The following is a 19,022-nucleotide window of genomic DNA, read 5'->3' as shown; positions in this document are numbered from 1 at the left end:
TTGTAATTGAAATCAATATATTTGCAAATGGAGAAAACATCCAAAAATATTTAAATAAATGGTATTCTATTATTATTTAACAGTGTGATTAATCACGCGATTCATTTTTTAATCGCTTGACAGTCCTGGTTAACAATACGCAAATTAGAGCGTTTCCTCATTTAGATAAAATCGTCAAATTTCTGGACCTTCAGCATTAACAGGTATATATTTCCAGAAATTTGACGATTTTATTTAAATGAGGAAACACACTAATTTGCGTATTTGAATATGCATTAATTCATTTATATCAATAACAAGCGTCCTGATGATCAGAACTTAAATCCGACCAGGCTTCAGCATGGAATGAGCTTTAGCAATACAGAAATTGTCAGATTTATTGTCTGATCAGTGATCAGTCCACCTAATATAGTGTCCCGTTTCTGACAGTGGCCAGTACCGTATACTTCAGAAGAAGGTGCAAGACATCCTGTAGAAACAATTATGAAACAACTTGCTGTTTGCCTGGGCTGGGAGGGGACTCTAGCTACTTCCTGTCATCAGCTGGGGAATACTCTGGCTGCTCCTTGCCTCATCCTTGATAGTTAGGGGGCTCTGACAGCCCCTTCCTGCCACTTCCAGGCCCCTGGCTCTGCTGCCAGTCACTGGCTACTTTTCTCAGGTTCTTGTGGCCACAAAGAGATGGCTAGAGTACTGCCCAGTATTGTATTAGCCATGGCTCTAAGTCTGTGGTGACAGGAGCAGTGTTGCCAGCACCAAATGTTTAAAAATACTGATTTAGGCCCCCTAAAAATCATGAGTTAAAAAATTAAGAGTTTTTAAAATAAGTTTGAGGGTTTTATTTGCCTTCTGACTATTGAGCACTCAGGTGCACTCAAATCACAGTTTCAATTTTTTTCTCAGTAACCACAATGGCTAGAAACTTGTTGTTTTAAACAGATGCTAAAGTTCTAATGTAATCGCATTAGAAGCTGGAGCTTAGGAAAAACATCGAATATTGCAAGATTAGCAATGGTTACAAGAGGTGGCAGCGCTGCAGTGGCTCAGGTGACCATGCTCTTTGCTGTGTCCCTGTGGTTAGAGTCCTCCTAGGTGGGACTCAGTAGTTAAACACATGACGTGAAGTGTCCCTAACTACCGATGGGAGATGGTAGTTCTTGGTCAGGAGCAGTGCAGAAAGCAGCTAAAAATGGGGATCTCCCAGCTAATCTGGGAGATTTAAGAAGTGTGGAAATAGATCCTTGCTTCAGTGGTATAAAGTGCAACTGCCAAAGCCCTACAATTTATGACCTGGCCCAATGCAAACAAAATGGTGGGTTTTTGCTATTTCCCATCGTTTTGTGATGTGCCCATTTGCTTTTAGAACACGATGATACAGAAAAGAGGGACCAGGCAGGAGGGTGGAATGTACATGGCTAGAATATTTAAAGAAAGAAACTTCAGTCTGGGAATTAAGATATGCTAATTATAATACACAACAACCATTACTTTAATGTTCCATAAAGGTCTCTCTATATACTAAATATGGATGCATCCTTTCCAATCTTTGCCTCCAGGAATCTCACCCAACTCGCTGTCCCTGTTAAGTGCCATGTGTGTTTTTACATATATAATCACACTTTCATAGTTACTCTTCAAAGGGTTAGACACAGCCTAAGGAGCCCAAAATGGTTAATGGTAAATAAATGGTTGTTCTCTTTCCAAATTCAACATACAGTTCTGGTTCTGATCCTTTCTGTGACCCTGTCTCTCTGGTTGGTTTTTATACTAGTGAATAAACTGACGAATAGAGCTTTTAGTTTTCGGTGCTTTCTGGATGGGAAATATCCTGTTAATTAATTTAATTGTTGTTGTTGTTTAGTGCCTTTAATCCTGAAGGACTTTAAAGTGCTTCACAGGCTGTGTGTGTGTGTATATATATATATATATAGCATCATTGAAGTGCAGCCACCTCTAGGGAGGAGGGCCACATATCAGTAGACAGTCAATACCCAGCACACTTACCACTAATTTGTTCTGTCTACACAGGGGAAAAAAAGGTGTGTTTTTTTCCAGCTGAGTGACCCTCTATCCCCACAAATGCCTCTGTGAACAGCACTTAACACCTGTTACATCGTTTGAGCTGGCCGTGTTGTAGCCTCGGGTTCAATTGAAAAAGCGCACCTTTGTGCTCACATAGGCAGGCCTATGGAGACCAGAATGACCTATGGTAGTTTTAAATACAATCCGTTAGGCAGCCCTAAACTTTTTATTATATTTGCCATCCTCAAGTTGTAGAATGTGAAATACAGTAATTACCATTCAAAAAGTCAGTGTTTGTCACCAGATACCATAGAGGTGATTTTAGTCCAGCAGTTCTCAAGCCTTCTCCTGGCCTTTTATTACAGAGATTTCACTTAGGACTGGGTAGGCCATTGCCTTTATGCCCTCTCTGAAGAGGCAGCCGTGCATGTAACATACTAGCTTTGTGTGTAATGTTGCCCCCTAGTGGCTGGCCTATGGAAGGTCCTGCTTCTTTTGTCCCGTTTCTTTAGCCCAAGTAGTAGAGTCTTGAGTTTTTTGGATTCAAAGAAGGATCAGAGTTTTAGTTCCGTTGGATTCAATAACTGTTTGTGTGCAGCACATGGATTCATTACATGTGGGCTCCCCTAGCTTCCCCTTCCCTTCTCTCAGGATACCGTCAGCTGCGCAGGTTGTCAGACCTATATTTCACTGCCCATTCCACTCACATAGCTTCTCTGAAGAAGATGGCAGTGCAAGCCAGGGCCGGCTCTAGGCACTAGCAAAACAAGCAGGTGCTTGGGGCGGCACATTTCTAGGGGTGGCATTCTGGTGCTGGCCATGCCGCCCTGAGAAATGCGCACCAGCTTGCGCTCCCCTGAGCATGCCGCCACCGCTCCGCTTCTCCCCCCTCCCTCCCAGGCTTGCAATGCACCAAACAGCTGTTTCGCGCAGCAAGCCTGGGAGGGAGGGAGGAGAAGCCGAGCACTCGGGGGAGGTGGTGGTGGTGGAGCGGAGGTGAGCTGGGGCGGGGAGCGGTTCCTCTCCCCCGCCCCCTGTTACTTCCTGTGCTCCCCCCCCACCCTCGCTCACCTCCGTTCCGCCTGCTCTCCTGAACACGCTGCCTCTCCCTCACCTGAGAGGGAGGAGGGAGAAGTAGAGTGATGGCGTGAGCAGGTGGAGTGGAGGTGAGCTAGGGCGGAGGGTTGGGGGGCAGGAAATGTGGCATGCCTGGGGGAGGAGGCAGGGCCGGGGATTTGGGGAAGGGGTTAGAAAGGGGCAGAGTTGGGGTGGAGCCGGGGGCAGGAGGGCACGAAAAGAAAGCAGGGGCGGTCAAAAATGTTTTTGCTTGGGGGCAGCAAAAATCCTAGAGCCGGCCCTGGTGCAAGCTACCGACGCTCTTCCCTGTCTCTGTTTCTCTTGTCCCTTTCCTGTCTCTGTCCCTTGCATGTGGCTCCCCTGAAGTTAGTGGAGCCAATCAACTTCCACAGTTGAGCAGCAGAAACAATTACTGTGGGGTTTTTTGTTTGTTTTTAATTTCATTCAATCAAAAGAGGGTCCTGAGCTGTTCATGATGGGAGAGGGCAAAAAGGACAAGAGATTTCCAGCCCCCACCGGACATCTGGAGTGGGCTTGAGGTCTCATGGTATTTGGCAGTGGCACAAGATTTGGAGACATGATTGGAGCCCTGTTCTCAGGACCACTTCCTGTTGCTGGTTTCCAGCAGCCAAAGAGAACCAGAGCACATGGATCACAGGCTGCATCTGGCAATGACCAAAACCTGCTCTATTATGCCAGGCATTTGGCTTTAGGGACAAGGACTGTGTTACCTACCCTTCATTCTACCCATAGAATATTCAGAAGAGGTCTCGGTAGGGTTAGGCTCATGGTAAGTTTCAATGTCAAAGTTAAAGATGACTATGTAAATCTATAGTCTGCCCTGTTGGTGGTCCTCATGTTGCCACTACTGATATTCAGAAGGCTAATGCCTCTATACCTTATGCTGCTGCTGTCGTTCCATGTTTTGGAGATGATGGAAGGGTAGACTAGATCTTTCCGAAGAAATTGCTGTTCTTGTCTCTCTCCACGTCCCCTTTAAAAATTCAGTCTAGCTATTATGAAAGATCACTAATCGGTAGTTAATAGTGCAGTATGGCACATGAATCTTGAGGAGAATTCCTCTCCTAAACAAGAAAGAAGTGTGAGGTAAATAACAGCTGTTCAGTTGCTGTGCTGTAAACTTCATTATACTTGCAGAGCAGAATTTTCTTAAATATGTTGGAAAAAACATATGTGGGAGGTAGGGAGATGGTGGTAAAAAGACAAGAGTCTTTAGGAAAGAAAAGCGTTTTGTACTTAATACATTATAGAGAATTTGTTCTGGAACAGTTCATTCTTGTGAAAGTATAACCCCTGCCACGTTGCCAGGATCATTGGAGACCTTTGGTGAGCTGCTGATTACGTGCTGTCACACAAGTTTAGGCTGCCTGAGCCAGCTTTTACTTACACACCCGTTTTCCCCTCTGCTCCTCCATCCCCAAGATTTTAACTAATGTTAGAAAAGAAAATACTTGGAACCTGTTCAGCGGAGCTGCTTCCTTTTTAAGTTTCCCCTTTTAGACATGCTTGACCTCAACCTTGGCCAGTTTCTGAAGATATGCAGTGGAAGAGAAGGGAGAATACCAATTTGGCTTAATTTGAATGATACATAATATACAGGCTTCAGAGTAGCAGCCGTGTTAGTCTGTATGCACAAAAAGAAAAGGAGTACTTGTGGCACCTTAGAGACTAACCAATTTATTTGAGCATAAGCTTTCGTGAGCTACAGCTCACTTCATCAGATGCATTCAGTGGAAAATACAGTGAGGAGATTTATATACACACAGGACATGAAAAAATGGGTGTTATCATACACACTGTAAGGAGAGTGATCACTTAAGATGAGCTATCACCAGCAGGAGAGTAGGGGTGGGGGAGAAAACCTTTTGTAGTGATAATCAAGGTGGGCCATTTCCAGCAGTTAACAAGAACGTCTGAGGAACTTTGAAGGCTTTGTTGCAAGGATAGATTCCTGGGTTAGTGGTTCTGTTGTGTGGTGTGTGGTTGCTGGTGAGTATTTGCTTCAGGTTGGGGGGCTGTCTGTAGGCAAGGACTGGCCTGTCTCCCAAGATTTGTGAGAGTGATGGGTCGTCCTTCAGGATAGGTTGTAGATCCTTGATGATGCGTTGGAGAGGTTTTAGTTGGGGGCTGAAGGTGATGGCTAGTGGCGTTCTGTTTTTTTCTTTGTTGGGCCTGTCCTGTAATAGGTAACTTCTGGGTCCTCTTCTGGCTCTGTCAATCTGTTTCTTCACTTCAGCAGGTGGGTATTGTAGTTGTAAGAACGCTTGATAGAGATCTTGTAGGTGTTTGTCTCTGTCTGAGGGGTTGGAGCAAATGCGGTTGTATCGTAGAGCTTGGCTGTAGACGATGGATCGTGTGGTGTGGTCTGGGTGAAAGCTGGAGGCATGTAGGTAGGAATAGCGGTCAGTAGGTTTCCGGTATAGGGTGGTGGTTATGTGACCATCGCTTATTAGCACCGTAGTGTCCAGGAAGTGGATCTCTTGTGTGGACTGAGGTTGATGGTGGGATGGAAATTGTTGAAATCATGGTGGAATTCCTCAAGGGCTTCTTTTCCATGGGTCCAGATGATGAAGATGTCATCAATATAGCGCAAGTAGAGTAGGGACATTAGGGGACTAGAGCTGAGGAAGCGTTCTAAGTCAGCCATAAAAATGTTGGCATACTGTGGGGCCATGCGGGTACCCATAGCAGTGCCGCTGATTTGAAGGTATACATTGTCCCCAAATGTGAAATAGTTATGGGTGAGGACAAAGTCACAAAGTTCAGCCACCCAGGTTTGCCGTGACATTATCGGGGATACTGTTCCTGACGGCTTGTAGTTCATTTTTGTGTGGAATGTTGATGTAGAGGGCTTCTACATCCATAGTGTCTAGGATGGTGTTTTCAGGAAGATCACCGATGGACTGTAGTTTCCTCAGGAAGTCAGTGGTGTCTCGAAGATAGCTGGGAGTGCTGGTAACAGAAGGCCTGAGGAGGGAGTCTACATAGCCAGACAATCCTGCTGTCAGGGTGCCAATGCCTGAGATGATGGGGCGTCCAGGATTTCCAGGTTTATGGATCTTGCGTAGCAGATAGAATACCCCAGGTCAGGGTTCCAGGGGTGTGGCTGTGCGGATTTGTTCTTGTGCTTTTTCAGGGAGTTTCTTGAGCAAATGGTGTAGTTTCTTTTGGTAAGCCTCACCAGCAACCACACAACAGAACCACTAACCCAGGAACCTATCCTTGCAACAAAGCCCATTGCCAACTGTGTCCATATATCTATTCAGGGGACACGATCATAGGGCCTAATCACATCAGCCACACTATCAGAGGCTCGTTCACCTGCACATCTACCAATGTGATATATGCCATCATGTGCCAGCAATGCCCCTCTGCCATGTACATTGGTCAAACTGGACAGTCTCTACGTAAAAGAAAAGGAGTACTAATGGCCACTAATACTCCTTTTCTTTTTGCGAATCCAGACTAACATGGCTGCTACTCTACGTAAAAGAATAAATGAACACAAATCAGATGTCAAGAATTATAACATTCATAAACCAGTTGGAAAACACTTCAATCTCTCTGGTCATTCGATTACAGACCTAAAAGTTGCAATTGTTACAACAAAAAGACTCCAACGAGAGACTGCTGAATTGGAATTAATTTGCAAACTGGATACAATTAACTTAGGCTTGAATAGAGACTGGGAGTGGATGGGTCATTACACAAAGTAACTATTTCCCCATGTTTAATCCCCCCCCCCCGGTCCTCAGACGTTCTTGTCAACTGCTGGAAATGGCCCACCTTGATTATCACTGCAAAAGTTTTTCTCCCCCCGCTCCCTGCTCTCCTGCTTGTAATAACTCATCTTAAGTGATCACTCTCCTTACAGTGTGTATGATAACACCCATTTTTTCATGTTCTGTGTGTATATAAATCTCCTCACTGTATTTTCCACTGAATGCATCTGATGAAGTGAGCTGTAGCTCACAAAAGCTGATGCTCAAATAAATTGGTTAGTCTCTAAGGTGCCACAAGTACTCCTTTTCTTTTTACATAATATACATAAAGCAAAAGGCAGGTCAGAATAGATCCTGAGATATGACTGTATTAAGCCTTTGTGACAGAACTTTTAACTTTTAACTCTGGTGGGTAAAGTTCCTTTTGCCTCACTTACAGTGCTTCCTGTTGTTGAGGGTACTGTGCTCTAAATGAATAATGCTTCCAGAAAGAGAAAAAAAAGTATTGATATGACAAACACAGAAGATGAGGTGCTGGATACTTCAGGTACAGTATGGGCCTTCTGTTCTGTGTTCTCTCTAACTCTGAAGCAGTGTGTAGGCGGTTGGATGAGAAAGAACAGACAAATCAACATTCCATTCACTAAACTCCCCAGCATGCCTAAGCTTCTTTCACTCAGCTAGTAAAAGGGGGAAAAAAATGAAACGAAAAGGAGCCATTGGTAGAGTGCCTGCTAATTAGTAAAACTCTATGCTGCATTACAAAAAGCAAAAATAAATGAATACAGAGGATATTACCAAAAAGTATATGTGAAGTTACAGCATCAGCAGAAATCCATTTCAAAGCTCTTTAACCAATATGTATGTACAGAAAAACTGACTGCCTTTTTGTGTACTTACAAAAAGACTAGAACTTGTCATCTTGCTTGTGTTGCCAGTTTTTGTATAAAGAGTTCATTAACCCGAATGGACAGTCTGAGCAATTTCTGAGTTACAGCTTTATCAGAGTAATTTGCATATTTTTGTTATTGCTTACTAGAAAACAATTAGTGAAGGGTCCTTTGTAGAATAAGAGCCTCTTATATAACTTGAATCAAGTTTGCAGTACTCCTTTTTTTTTTTCTTCTTCTTCTTTCTTCTTCTTCTGTGTTGATTTTTCCAGTAGCATACAGCACGGTATAGCTTTGTTGCTGATTTGTCCTTTTACACCTGGCGAGTAATCTCCATTTAAAAAGCAATTGGCTTTGTTTCAATTTACAAATGAATTACTGCTTACCTCTATTTTTTGCCGGTAAAGCAAAAATATTGTAAAATAGCTACCCACCCCTCTTTTCACTTTATCTACAAAAGAATTCACTTCACCTACACTGGATAATCCATTTTGTATTTCTGAGATGAATGTAAATATAACCCCTACACAATGTTGTGCTTAAATATTTTTGAAGTTACTAATGTAAAAGTCAATGGGATTTTGTATGGGAAATAAAGATCTGTGCTGATGGATTCCTTTGCAAGATTAGGTCCTAAATGTCCAGGGTCAAGAATCAAACCTTTTATCACAGAGCAAGCAGTCTTACGTTCCTGGTGGAAGTTTTGAATGAAAAATAAGCGAAGGGCCAAAGATCAGGTCCACCTAGGGGGTCACCCCTATGAGTTGAAGTGTTTAAAAATGTACACATACACATTTAAGCTCACTTGAGTCAACTCTTTTCGGGATTGTTCTATCACATGATTGGTCCATTCCACATTCTGCCACACCACATATAATGATAACAATGACGCCATTCCTCCATCTCCTCCTCCTCATTGCCATTTCTATGACTCCTCAATACACTAGTTTCTCCCTCTACCCGTAGGCTTATGTCTCTGACTCTCTGTCCTTTTGTTAACTTGGGTTTAATTTTGAATGTTAACGAACCCCAATTCTTTATCAGTTGCACAAGGTTAGCTTTATTTAATTTACTTTTAAATTCTGTTTATTCATGTTTTCAAAATAATATTAAAGTAAGCTTTCTGGTTATAGATTCTGAACTGTAACAAATTCACTGCATAGCCATATATAAACAGTAGGACAAATATTATACAAGTGATATGATCTATACAAAGCAAAGATTCAAATGCTTGCAACCAAGCTCATTGCCAAAAAAACTATGAATGCACAGTATAATACCATGTCATGTGAGAAAATATCTGATGTAGTTTTATTATAATTTTGTCTTTAATGCATTGTATTTTTTTGTTTCTAAGCAAATATACAAAAAGCATCCCTTTGAAAACTTTAAGCACCCCGACATATCTTAATTTAAAAAAAACAAAAAAACAGCTGTTAAATTCCCAACACCACTGCCCTAACCTTCCAGTAAAACATATAACCCACAGCAACTCACTTATAGCTAAACAGATTAAAACTCATCCTGAATACACAGAAACTCACTCCTCAAGGGCTCACATTGCTCTTGAGATCTGTTAGGGTTTTTTTTATGGTAACTTTAAAAAATACTTAAGCATGAGATTACACTTACCTAAGGGCTTAAAATGGGACATTTTAAAGTAAGAATATGAGGTGACATAGTGTATATTATTTGAAAGTGTAGTAATGCCTTCAGAAAGAGAAGTCTCTTACCTGCTTAGCTGGTAACTTTGGGTATTGTGGTTCATGGGTCTGCGAGTAATACAAATGCACCTTTGTGGCCCACACAAATCTGACCTTTCATAGAATATTCCAGGTTGGCACAGCCACAGTTTTGTATGGATGTATAGTTGTGGGAGAAGAGTTATTACCCTTTCAGCTCTAGGGATCTGGATGCAAACTGGCTTGTTATAGGTCACAGATGGATATGAGTTTGGGCTCGCTCAGAATGGTGCGGTTCTCAAAATGGAGTTTATGGTCATAAAACAGGCAACTGTGCTATTCTGAATCAAAACTTGCTCAAAAGCAAGTTTTCTGAGAGCATAGGTTGCATGTGTATTTTTTGAGGGTACAATTAATTTACTTTTAACTCTAGTGTGGATTTTGCTCCAAAATGCCAAAAACTCCAGTTGACAGTGTTCATTTATCTATATGAATCAGAAAATATTTCCATCTTTAAAATTGTCATCCAGGATTACATGGACTGAGATCTCTGTTTGGAAACAATCTGCATATTTTTTACATTGTCTTTAAAAATGGAGGTTTTGTGTGTCACTGTTTCTGTTATCTTTTTTACTAGAATGCTGCTGCCCTAGCCAGTGAAAGAAACACTGTAGAACAGATGCAAAGAGGTGCAGAAAATAGAGTGAAGGAGCTGGCTGAGCAAAATGAACAATTGAAGAGAATAATTAAAGAGCTAGATGACAAAATTAAAGAACTCCATCTACAGATTAATAACATGAAAGGAAAAGAAGATACAATGAAGGAAAAAATAGAGAGATATGAGGTAAGTTACAAAACCAGACCTATAACTAGTGTGGTTTTCTTCCTGTTTGTGATTGGATGGGTACATTGCACAAAAATAAAAGATGAAAGATAAGATGAAGGCAGGCAAAGTCATTGTTGGTGCAGTAAAACCTATGCAAAACCATTGGGCTTGAAGGAGAGAGCAGGCTGGAGCTTCACCTACAGGTACAGGGAGGCTGCTTCAGCTGACATGACAGTATAAAAATAACGCTGAAGAGTGGAAGATGGGCACATTGGTGATGTGCCTGACTGAGTTTAAGAGGAAATGGGAGGTTGTAGGCAGGGTGCAGTGCAATGTGGAGTCTTGGAGGTGTGGAAGAGGAGCTTGAAGTGGAAGGCAAGAGGAAGGCAGTGAAGATGTTTTTAAGTGTTTGCAGTTTTATGTTTATGCTTGCAGATCTTCTGAAGGCAGATTAGAGAGAAAGCAACATCAGCATTCCTGAATCTATCCAACTTCTGTTTTGTAGAAAGAAAAGCAACACTTAGAAGATGTCCTGGCACATGCTGGGGAAGAGGGAAAGGAACTGCTGTTGGTGAAAAAGTCTTTGGAAAGTGAGCTGGAGGATATGCAGGCAAGTACAACAACTTAGTCAGAATATTAAATGTCCTTGTTTGTTTTCTGCAGTTTTGACTTTTTCTGGTCCTATTTAAATTCCCATTCTATTAAGTTTTGCCCTCACAGCACCATTCAGATCTTTCTTCTAAGCATAGCTTCATCTAACTAAAAGTTTGCCTTCTTTAAAAATAAAAATCTTTTTTTTAATTGGACAAAGTTGGAGGGAAATAAATCCCCAGCGAACTTGTCCAGTTTTTGACAAATCTGTTTTGTAATTTTTAAATTATCTGTCAGCTTTGGGTTGTGTTTCAGCTAGACTTTACATGTATGAGGATAAGAAGCTGTAATCTGGCAGTCATATAAATAAGAAAAATCTAGCTGTAAGTGAGTGATGGGGTGGGTAGTGGCCGTTCTCCCTCCCATCCCAGATCTCAGTTACTGAGCTGAGAAGGAGCGTGGTGGGGACACAGAGAAGAAATGGAGAGAGGAATTGCTATGGAGGAGAAACCTCAGACTTGCACTACTTGCAGCAGGAAAACAAATGTGAAGAAACCTGGAGGCTTCTCTGGTGGGCAGATATTTCGGGAGATGGCCTGTGCCCCACTGGAGGGATAGGGACATGTCAAAGGGTGACTGACCCTTTGAAGAGGGAATGGGGTCCATTTCACCTGGACTGATTACCTGCTGCCCAGTTGGGCGTAAGGGAAGGCACCGAGGTTCTTCTTCGAGTGCTGTCCCTGTGTGTGCTCCACTTCAGGTGTCAGTGCGTCCCGGCACCACTGATTGGAGATTTTTAGTAGCAGTGGCTAACGATTCACAGTGGGACAAGATCACTTCCAATACAGAGTACTGCCATTTGGTCTGTCGATGGTTCCACGAGTCTTTACCAAAACCCTAGCGGTGGTAGGTTCAGAAGGAGCTGAAGGGGTTGGGACGCACAGGCGATAGTTGAATCGCCAACAGCACCACGAGACAGCTACTATGCACGCACGTCCTAACCAGGCACTGCTACCCAAAATCTGCAATCCATGGCGCTGGGATGCACCGACATCTGAATTGGAGCACCACAGGGACACACATCTCGAAGAATCTCAGTTACTGCACAAGGTGAGTAAGCTTCTCTTTTACAAAGGGGGAGACAGCTGCAGGTAGTAGTAGTAGGCAGATGCCTACAGACACTGTAGAGAGTTGGAAGGCTCCTGGAGGGCCCTGCATCAGGATGGGGGGAAGGAGAGAAATACCAGTGGGGAAGGCCTGTGGAGAAGGCCAAATCCAGGCAAGAGGTGCTGGGAGAGCAGGAAGACAGACCCTCAGGGAGGAAGGGCTATGCCCACCTTGGGACTGAGGCAAAATACAACATTTTTTAAGGAGAGGCAGACCCTCAAGGAGGAGGGGCGTGGCCCAGATGAAACTGGGATGAAAACTGTAGGGTTGAGTTCTATTTTGAAAAACTTCATGCAGGACTTAATAAATTGAACCCCAGAAAGGGAATGTTTTGAATATCTGTATTGTGTGGAGATTTAAATGGGTCCTGCAAAAAGGGGAAACTGAGGCAGGGGTCAGCAGAGCCATTCTTGGCAAGCAGGCGGTGATACAGGGCAGGCACACCCTTTAACAGGATATATCCTAGAGCAGCTAAAAAGGGCACAAACCCAATTTTTCCTCCTTGCACATCACCTTTATGTGCATTATAAAAGCACTGGTGTTTCTAAAATATTAAATTGTAAAATTCACCTTTGAATCTAGAAGCTAAGATTAAAGAGATTCTGTCAAGTAAATCATAGCTAAAATATAAGGGTTTTGTGTGTTGTTAGAAATATTTCTTAAACACAAAAAAGTGGTCTTAATTTGAATTTCAACATTCCCATGTATGGTCTGCAACTCAAACTCTACTCCACTGCAGCACAAACTACAAAGTGAACCTGACTACAGGTGGGCTATAAGACAAAGGGAAACTTTCTTGACAAGTCTGGTTTCATGGTTCAGTTAAATCTGAATTCAATGGAAAACATAATAAAACAAGAAAAAAATGTGAAAATGAAGTTAAATTTTTAAAATTGTGTCCATTTTAAGAATCTAATTTATTAACACAATGGTTTGTTAATTTATTAACAGCACAGGTAAGGAACTTTTTGTTTTTAAAAATGTGATTTTAATCTGACAATCTTTTAAATCAAATTAATAAATCAACTCCCTGCTTTCAGGTACAGGTTCTCTTTTCACCGCTTGATTGGTTCCAAGTTGTTCAGCTAATGCATTGTCAGTGTTGGTCTTCTGATGCCTGTCAGCTACCTTAGGCTTGGTCCATTAGAGCTTGTTATAAAACTATTTTCATACATTTGTAATGCCCAGCAGAAAGAACATGACTTGGATCTATACTTAACCCAGTTACAACATATGTTATTATTAGACCCCTGAATACTATATTTGTGAACATTAATTATCTTCTAATGGAATATGCTTTTATTTTAATTACAATTCCATTTATTGTATTTACTTGCTACCAACATTTAAATGAGCAATTGGTGTTTGATGTTTGTGTATGGGGGGGTGTGGGTTTTTTGCAAAACAATTCACAGAAAGAGAAGGTGTTATAAAGAACCCTACAAATATGTGTTTTCCACAAGTATCTTCAAAGGAGTGTTTGTGTGGCCATTTTGAAAGGGCTTGGAATGGGAGTCACCCATTCAGGGAGCAGAAACAGTGCCATCTGCTTAGGTGGACAATCACGCAGCACAAACAGAAAATTATGAATAGTGAATTCTTGAAGCAGTAGTTGTTGCAAATGGTTTGCGAGCAATCCGTGGGTGGGAAGTATGTTCAAAATGCCATTCAGCAAAGCTTTTTCAAATAACTAGCAAGGCAAACTCTGTTTGCAGATAATTAGCAAACACAAAGATGGGCTAAATTTGTTGAACTAACATTTTATTTTGAATGGTTTGCTTAGCTCTAGCTTGAGAATCATTTTTAGAACATGTCAGTTAATCCTGATTTCAAGGAAGAGAAGTAGACTTCAGTGTTTCATCTCACTACTTGGCACAATGTCCTGTCCGTACTGCAGCACCACTCCAGCAGAACCATGCTTCATAGTTTTTGATTACAGTGGTAGCCAGCATAGTTTAGTGCTCCATTGTGAACAGGTCTTTAATTTATGTTCTTTTTTTTTTGTACATCACTTGAGCTGCAGCCTATTTCTAAAGAGAAAATATTAATAATGTGAAATGAATCCTATAGTAAGTTTTTTGGGGCAGGAACACTCTTTTTCTATGTGTGTGTATAGTGCCTGGAACAATGGGGTCCTAATTCCTGATTCTGTGCTTTCACAATACAAATAACTAATAATGGAGTAACACATCAAGAACCAATAGAAATCTACTGAATAAAGCTGTAACCATTACAGTAAACACAGCAAGATGCCATGCTTCTCCTTCCCAGATTCATATTCAAAATGGTTAAAGCTGCAAGACACTTCAAAGTGGTTATTGTGGGTACTTGGAATAAATAGCTTCTCTCAAAGTAGATTCCATAGCTAGAATGATGTGAGCTTATTGCAGTTTTCAGCTACGGAAGCTCAGACAAATACTGATTTTTTTGTGCTAACCTCTGTAGTATGACTTTCATTTCTTAACCACTTTTCTGTATTCCAGCATTTTAGAAGCGAAACACATGCCAAAATTTCCCCAGGGTCTTATGCAGTCCCTGAGAACAGGAACTTCTAGGAGTTTCCTGAGAGCTATCTCAAAGAAAGCTGCTTATTCTTTCCATTACGCACCTTCATCACAGAACTCATAGGCTATTAAAAAAACCAACAGACACTAATTGTTCTAAGTCCTTTGCCAACATTGCAAAACATATGTCATTTATACAGTACTTCAGGCGAACAGCTGATCCCACTCAAGTCAACGGAAGTTGTGCCACTGACTTCTAAGGGATCAGACTTTGGCCCTTTGGCTGTGGATGGAAGAACATGTAAAGTTCTTGTCTCGAGTTAACACTGCAGTGTGTAGATAACTCAGGTTACTCTTCTAGTGTTAGCTTCGCTTGAGTGAGAGCAGCTACACTGTGAAATATTAATTGGGCTACATATCTGATAAACACCAGCATACGGAATTATAAGGGATGCCAAGAACCTCAAAGGAGAGCTTTTTTTTAAAGCATTTAACACTCTCTTTTCTTGTCCCATATGCAAACTACAGCTGTAATTAGGGTTTTAATTATAAAGTGCCCATGGAAGTGCTCACAAAAGCCTTAAAATATATTTTTAAACATAATAAAGCAAACTATATAAATGCCAGATATAATATAAAAAAACATTGTCAAGTAAAAACTTGTACTTTGAAAAGCCCCCTTTTATTTTGCAGATATTTAATTCTTAGCCCTTTTATAGTACATTTCATCCATAGAGCTCAAAGCTTTACAAAAGGACGCCAGTATCATTAGCACGCGCATGTCCCCCCTCCTCCACCCCACCCCCCCCCCGGCCCCAGATGTGGGAACTGGGGCACAAAAAGGTCTAGTGATGTGCCTAAATTTATCCAGTAGACCAACTGCAGAACTGGGAATAGAACCCAGGTCTTTTGAGCATAGATTTTAAAAAGTGACTCTTAAAATCTAAATTGTTTTTCACTATTTATGCTGTTTGCTTCATATTTATGTTTCTCCCAGTTTGGGCAATTAAAAGAGATGAGTTGGTTTCACTTTTCTGTATCATCTGTTTTTAGTTGATTTCAGTTTCTCATGCATGCACTAGCATAGGGGTTCTCAAACTGGGGGTCGTGACCCCTCAGGGGATCACAAGGTTATTACATGGGGGGGGGTCGCGAGCTGTCAGCCTCCACCCTCAAACCACGTTTTGCCTCCAGCATTTATAATAGTGTTAAATGCAAAAAAAAGTGTTTTTAATTTACAAGGGGGGTCGCGCTCATAGGTTTGTTGTGCGAAAGGGGTCACCAATACAAAAGTTTGAGAAACACTGCACTAGCACATGCTGTAATATTTGTGTTGCACATGCTTCAGGGGATTAATCACTAAATTGTGTCGTTATTGTTGAATTTGTTTTTTTAAATGTAATAGAAACATTTCAGTGAGCCTTCAGTCTGATAAAAGCAAGCCCTATTTAAACCTGATAGCTACCTTTTAGAAAAGCCAAATGACATGACAGTAAGAAAAAAAGAGAGAAGGTTATTAACAATGAGCCACAATGGTTAAAACTGAAAATGCCTCTGAAGAAGTAAAGTTTTCAGATGTGTTGAAGTGTGAATGGAAGGACTGAGGAGGGCTCTCTAAGGAAAGCTGGTTCCTTGTCTTGGGGGCCACCACAGCCAAAGCTGCCATGATTCTCTGGTGGAATTCTAAAGGGTGGGGACCTCAAAGAGTTGAAACCCACCAACATGAGACTCATGGTCTCAAAATATAGCTGGGCTCCCCTGACCTCTATTAATGTCTTTAAACATCAAACAGGAGCAACTTAAGATCAATCCCTTCATCTTATATAGACAGCCAGTGAAAAATGGATGCAAGCTCTTAGCTTTGTGTCACTGATAATTTTGTGCCCAGTGTGACTTTTTTATTAGGCATAGAATATATGGTTGAAGATACTGAACAAGTAGTTCTGACTGAAGTGGTGAATTTTTTGAACATCTATATTGGTCTTTTTGCATATTTGGTGTTCTGGAGCCCCTACCCCAGTGTGTAACTATATAGTACAGTTCTGCATCTCATTTAAAACTGGGTGATCCTTAATGCATAAAGAGAAGCCTGGCTTCAACAGTAACGTAAAATGCTTTGATGAAGGGGTTATTTAACCTGGCAAGCTCGGCAGGAGAGGGACCCCTGTCTATTTCTGTTTGTACAGGACTTAAGACAATGATGCCTATTCCTGATTGGGCTTTTGGGTGCTATGGAAATATAATTTAAAACATTAATAACTAAACAGTTCTTTCACTCTTTTTTGGAAGAATTAATCAATTCAAACACATTTCTTGAATGCTGAGGAAAGAAAAGGCAGCACAAATGAAGGTGAAAGAATATATTATTTAGAGAGACTTTCAGATAGAATAAACAAGAACAACAAAAGAAATATGAAACCTGAAATAAAATATTGAATTCTGTGGCAGAAGGTAAAATTTGCCAGGCACTGTGCAACTTCAGCTGACTATGGACGTTGCATGTAATAGAGCCAACAAGACAGACAGTCATAGGTCCTCAGAATTCTGCAGCATTTCAGAAGTAGATGTTTATAAGTAAATATTACATGGCTGTATAATGTTTTATTTGTCATAGACTGTCAAAGCGTGACTCAGCAACTTTCTTCCTTTTGATTTTGTGTTACAGCGTATTATGATTTTTATTGTTGTTGCTTCATGGGATATGTTTAGTGTATTACATCAAATTCCTTTGACTTCTCAGAGAGTTATGGCTGTCATGTTTTATAGTGTAACTTTTCCATTCAATGCAGAAAAAATTCAGTCAGGTTATTCAGGAACAGCAACAGTTAACCGAACAGTTAAGAGGTGAAACTAACCAGAAGGAACAATTAAAGAGGACAAAGAATGAAATGGAAAATGAGCGATGGCAACTAGACAAGACTATTGAGAAGTTACACAAGGAGGTAAGGTTAAAGTTAAAAGAGGCTGTAGGAGATAAGATATCTAATGGAAAAATTCAAATAAACTGCCAAATTTCAAAGAAAAGAGCTTAAAAGGAGTGTAAATGAAAGTGAAATGTGAACTTTGCTGTTAGTGTCTTTGACCTGGTGACTATCAATAAAAGCTTTCTGGACTGGAACAGTAGTTGGAACGGTGCAATCTGAAAATACCATGGTAAAACACTCCTGTTTTGTTAAAATAAGATGCCATATTTGAGCTCTCGTCCATTATGTACAACAGACTAAGTCAGTCCTTGCTCAGCACAACCATCAGCTGGACTGCAGTGACTTGAAGCTGATTTCTCCAGCTGCTGCATTGTTGTATTAGTTTTGCATGTGTGAGTACACAGCTTAGTTTTGGTACGATGAAGTATTCAGTGATGGCTTCATAGAATAAATTCTAATTTGTTCAGGTTTAAATACAAGACACCTGTAAATGCCGCTGGCAGAAATAGGATGATCTGGGAAATGTATTGCCACACATTTTAGAAACACTATTTTAGAGTTGCATATTTTCAAACTGGTGCATAGAAATTCAGCTGGACATATACACCATTTTGAAAATGTTTGCTACACAGTGAATTATTTCTTAATGTAACATAGGAGAGACTGCAGTTAAGAAGAAAAATATTCCTCTGTATTACTAACGAAGACAGATTCCCTTCTAGCATTGCTTTACTCGTGGGGAATTTTGTGTGTGTGTGTGTGTTTGTTTGTTTGTTTTTTGCCAGATGGCTGAAATTGTAGAAGTGTCCCGGTCATCCACTCTGGAGCTTCAGAACCAGCTTGATGAGTACAAGGAGAAAAATCGCAGGGAACTTGCAGAAATGCAGAGACAATTAAAAGACAAAAATCTTGAGTTAGAAAAATCACGCCTGACAACCATGAAAATGCAGGATGAGGTACTGGCTCATAAGCTGAATGACATGTTTAACCTTTGACCTAGAATCCTCCTCAGACAATTTTCAGGACAAAGAATCTTGCTATCATGCGCTTGTGCACTTAATCACCATGCTTTTGTGTTTGATTCTCCAGGATGATCATCAGGGTGGTGCTTCTACAAGGGCAATGGGGTTTACTGGATACAATAGATAAATGCAAAGGGTGTTTGAGGAATTTATCATGCTATGTAAAGTTTCTGCTGAAGTTCTTTTGCTCTTTTAATGTTGATTGGTGAAGAGAGAGTTGAGAATTTTGAAATAGCCTTGAATCAGAAAAAGATGGAAATTTATTATTTTTTAAAAAGTACAAGAAGACAGCCTGGCTTTAGCTTTTTAAAGAAATAGTCATGGATGTTTGAGATGTTTCAGATTTAAATGACAAAGTTATTTGTGCAGCCCAGAATCAGCCACAGCCTTGAAGTCTCTGGCTTTTAATTATGTAAATTCTACCATAAAATCAGTCCGGCCTCTTTCAAGTTCTAAATACACTTGTTCAGTATTTGGAAAAGCTTTGAGAATGAACAGTCCATGGATGTCCTCAGTATAAAATATATTTTAAGAGTTTGAACTTCCAAGGCAGAACTTCCAATTTTTTTCTTTC

General features: G+C 40.8%; 1 protein-coding gene across 1 annotated transcript in view; it reads left to right on the top strand.

Moving 5' to 3' along the window:
* CGNL1 (cingulin like 1) overlaps nucleotides 1–19,022 on the top strand; it is a 70,603-nt gene that overhangs the window by 28,277 nt on the left and 23,304 nt on the right. Inside the window, exons 8-11 of the mRNA XM_077828320.1 lie at nucleotides 10,052–10,258; nucleotides 10,746–10,850; nucleotides 17,292–17,444; nucleotides 18,212–18,382. Coding sequence (XP_077684446.1) covers nucleotides 10,052–10,258; nucleotides 10,746–10,850; nucleotides 17,292–17,444; nucleotides 18,212–18,382 — 636 coding nt within the window. The remainder of the gene's footprint in view (nucleotides 1–10,051; nucleotides 10,259–10,745; nucleotides 10,851–17,291; nucleotides 17,445–18,211; nucleotides 18,383–19,022) is intronic.

Source organism: Eretmochelys imbricata, chromosome 10 (assembly GCF_965152235.1).
Source record: "Eretmochelys imbricata isolate rEreImb1 chromosome 10, rEreImb1.hap1, whole genome shotgun sequence".
In the NCBI taxonomy this organism is placed as follows: domain Eukaryota; kingdom Metazoa; phylum Chordata; order Testudines; family Cheloniidae; genus Eretmochelys; species Eretmochelys imbricata.
Note: the sequence above shows the minus strand (reverse complement) of the source record. Positions and strands in the feature narration are given on the sequence as shown.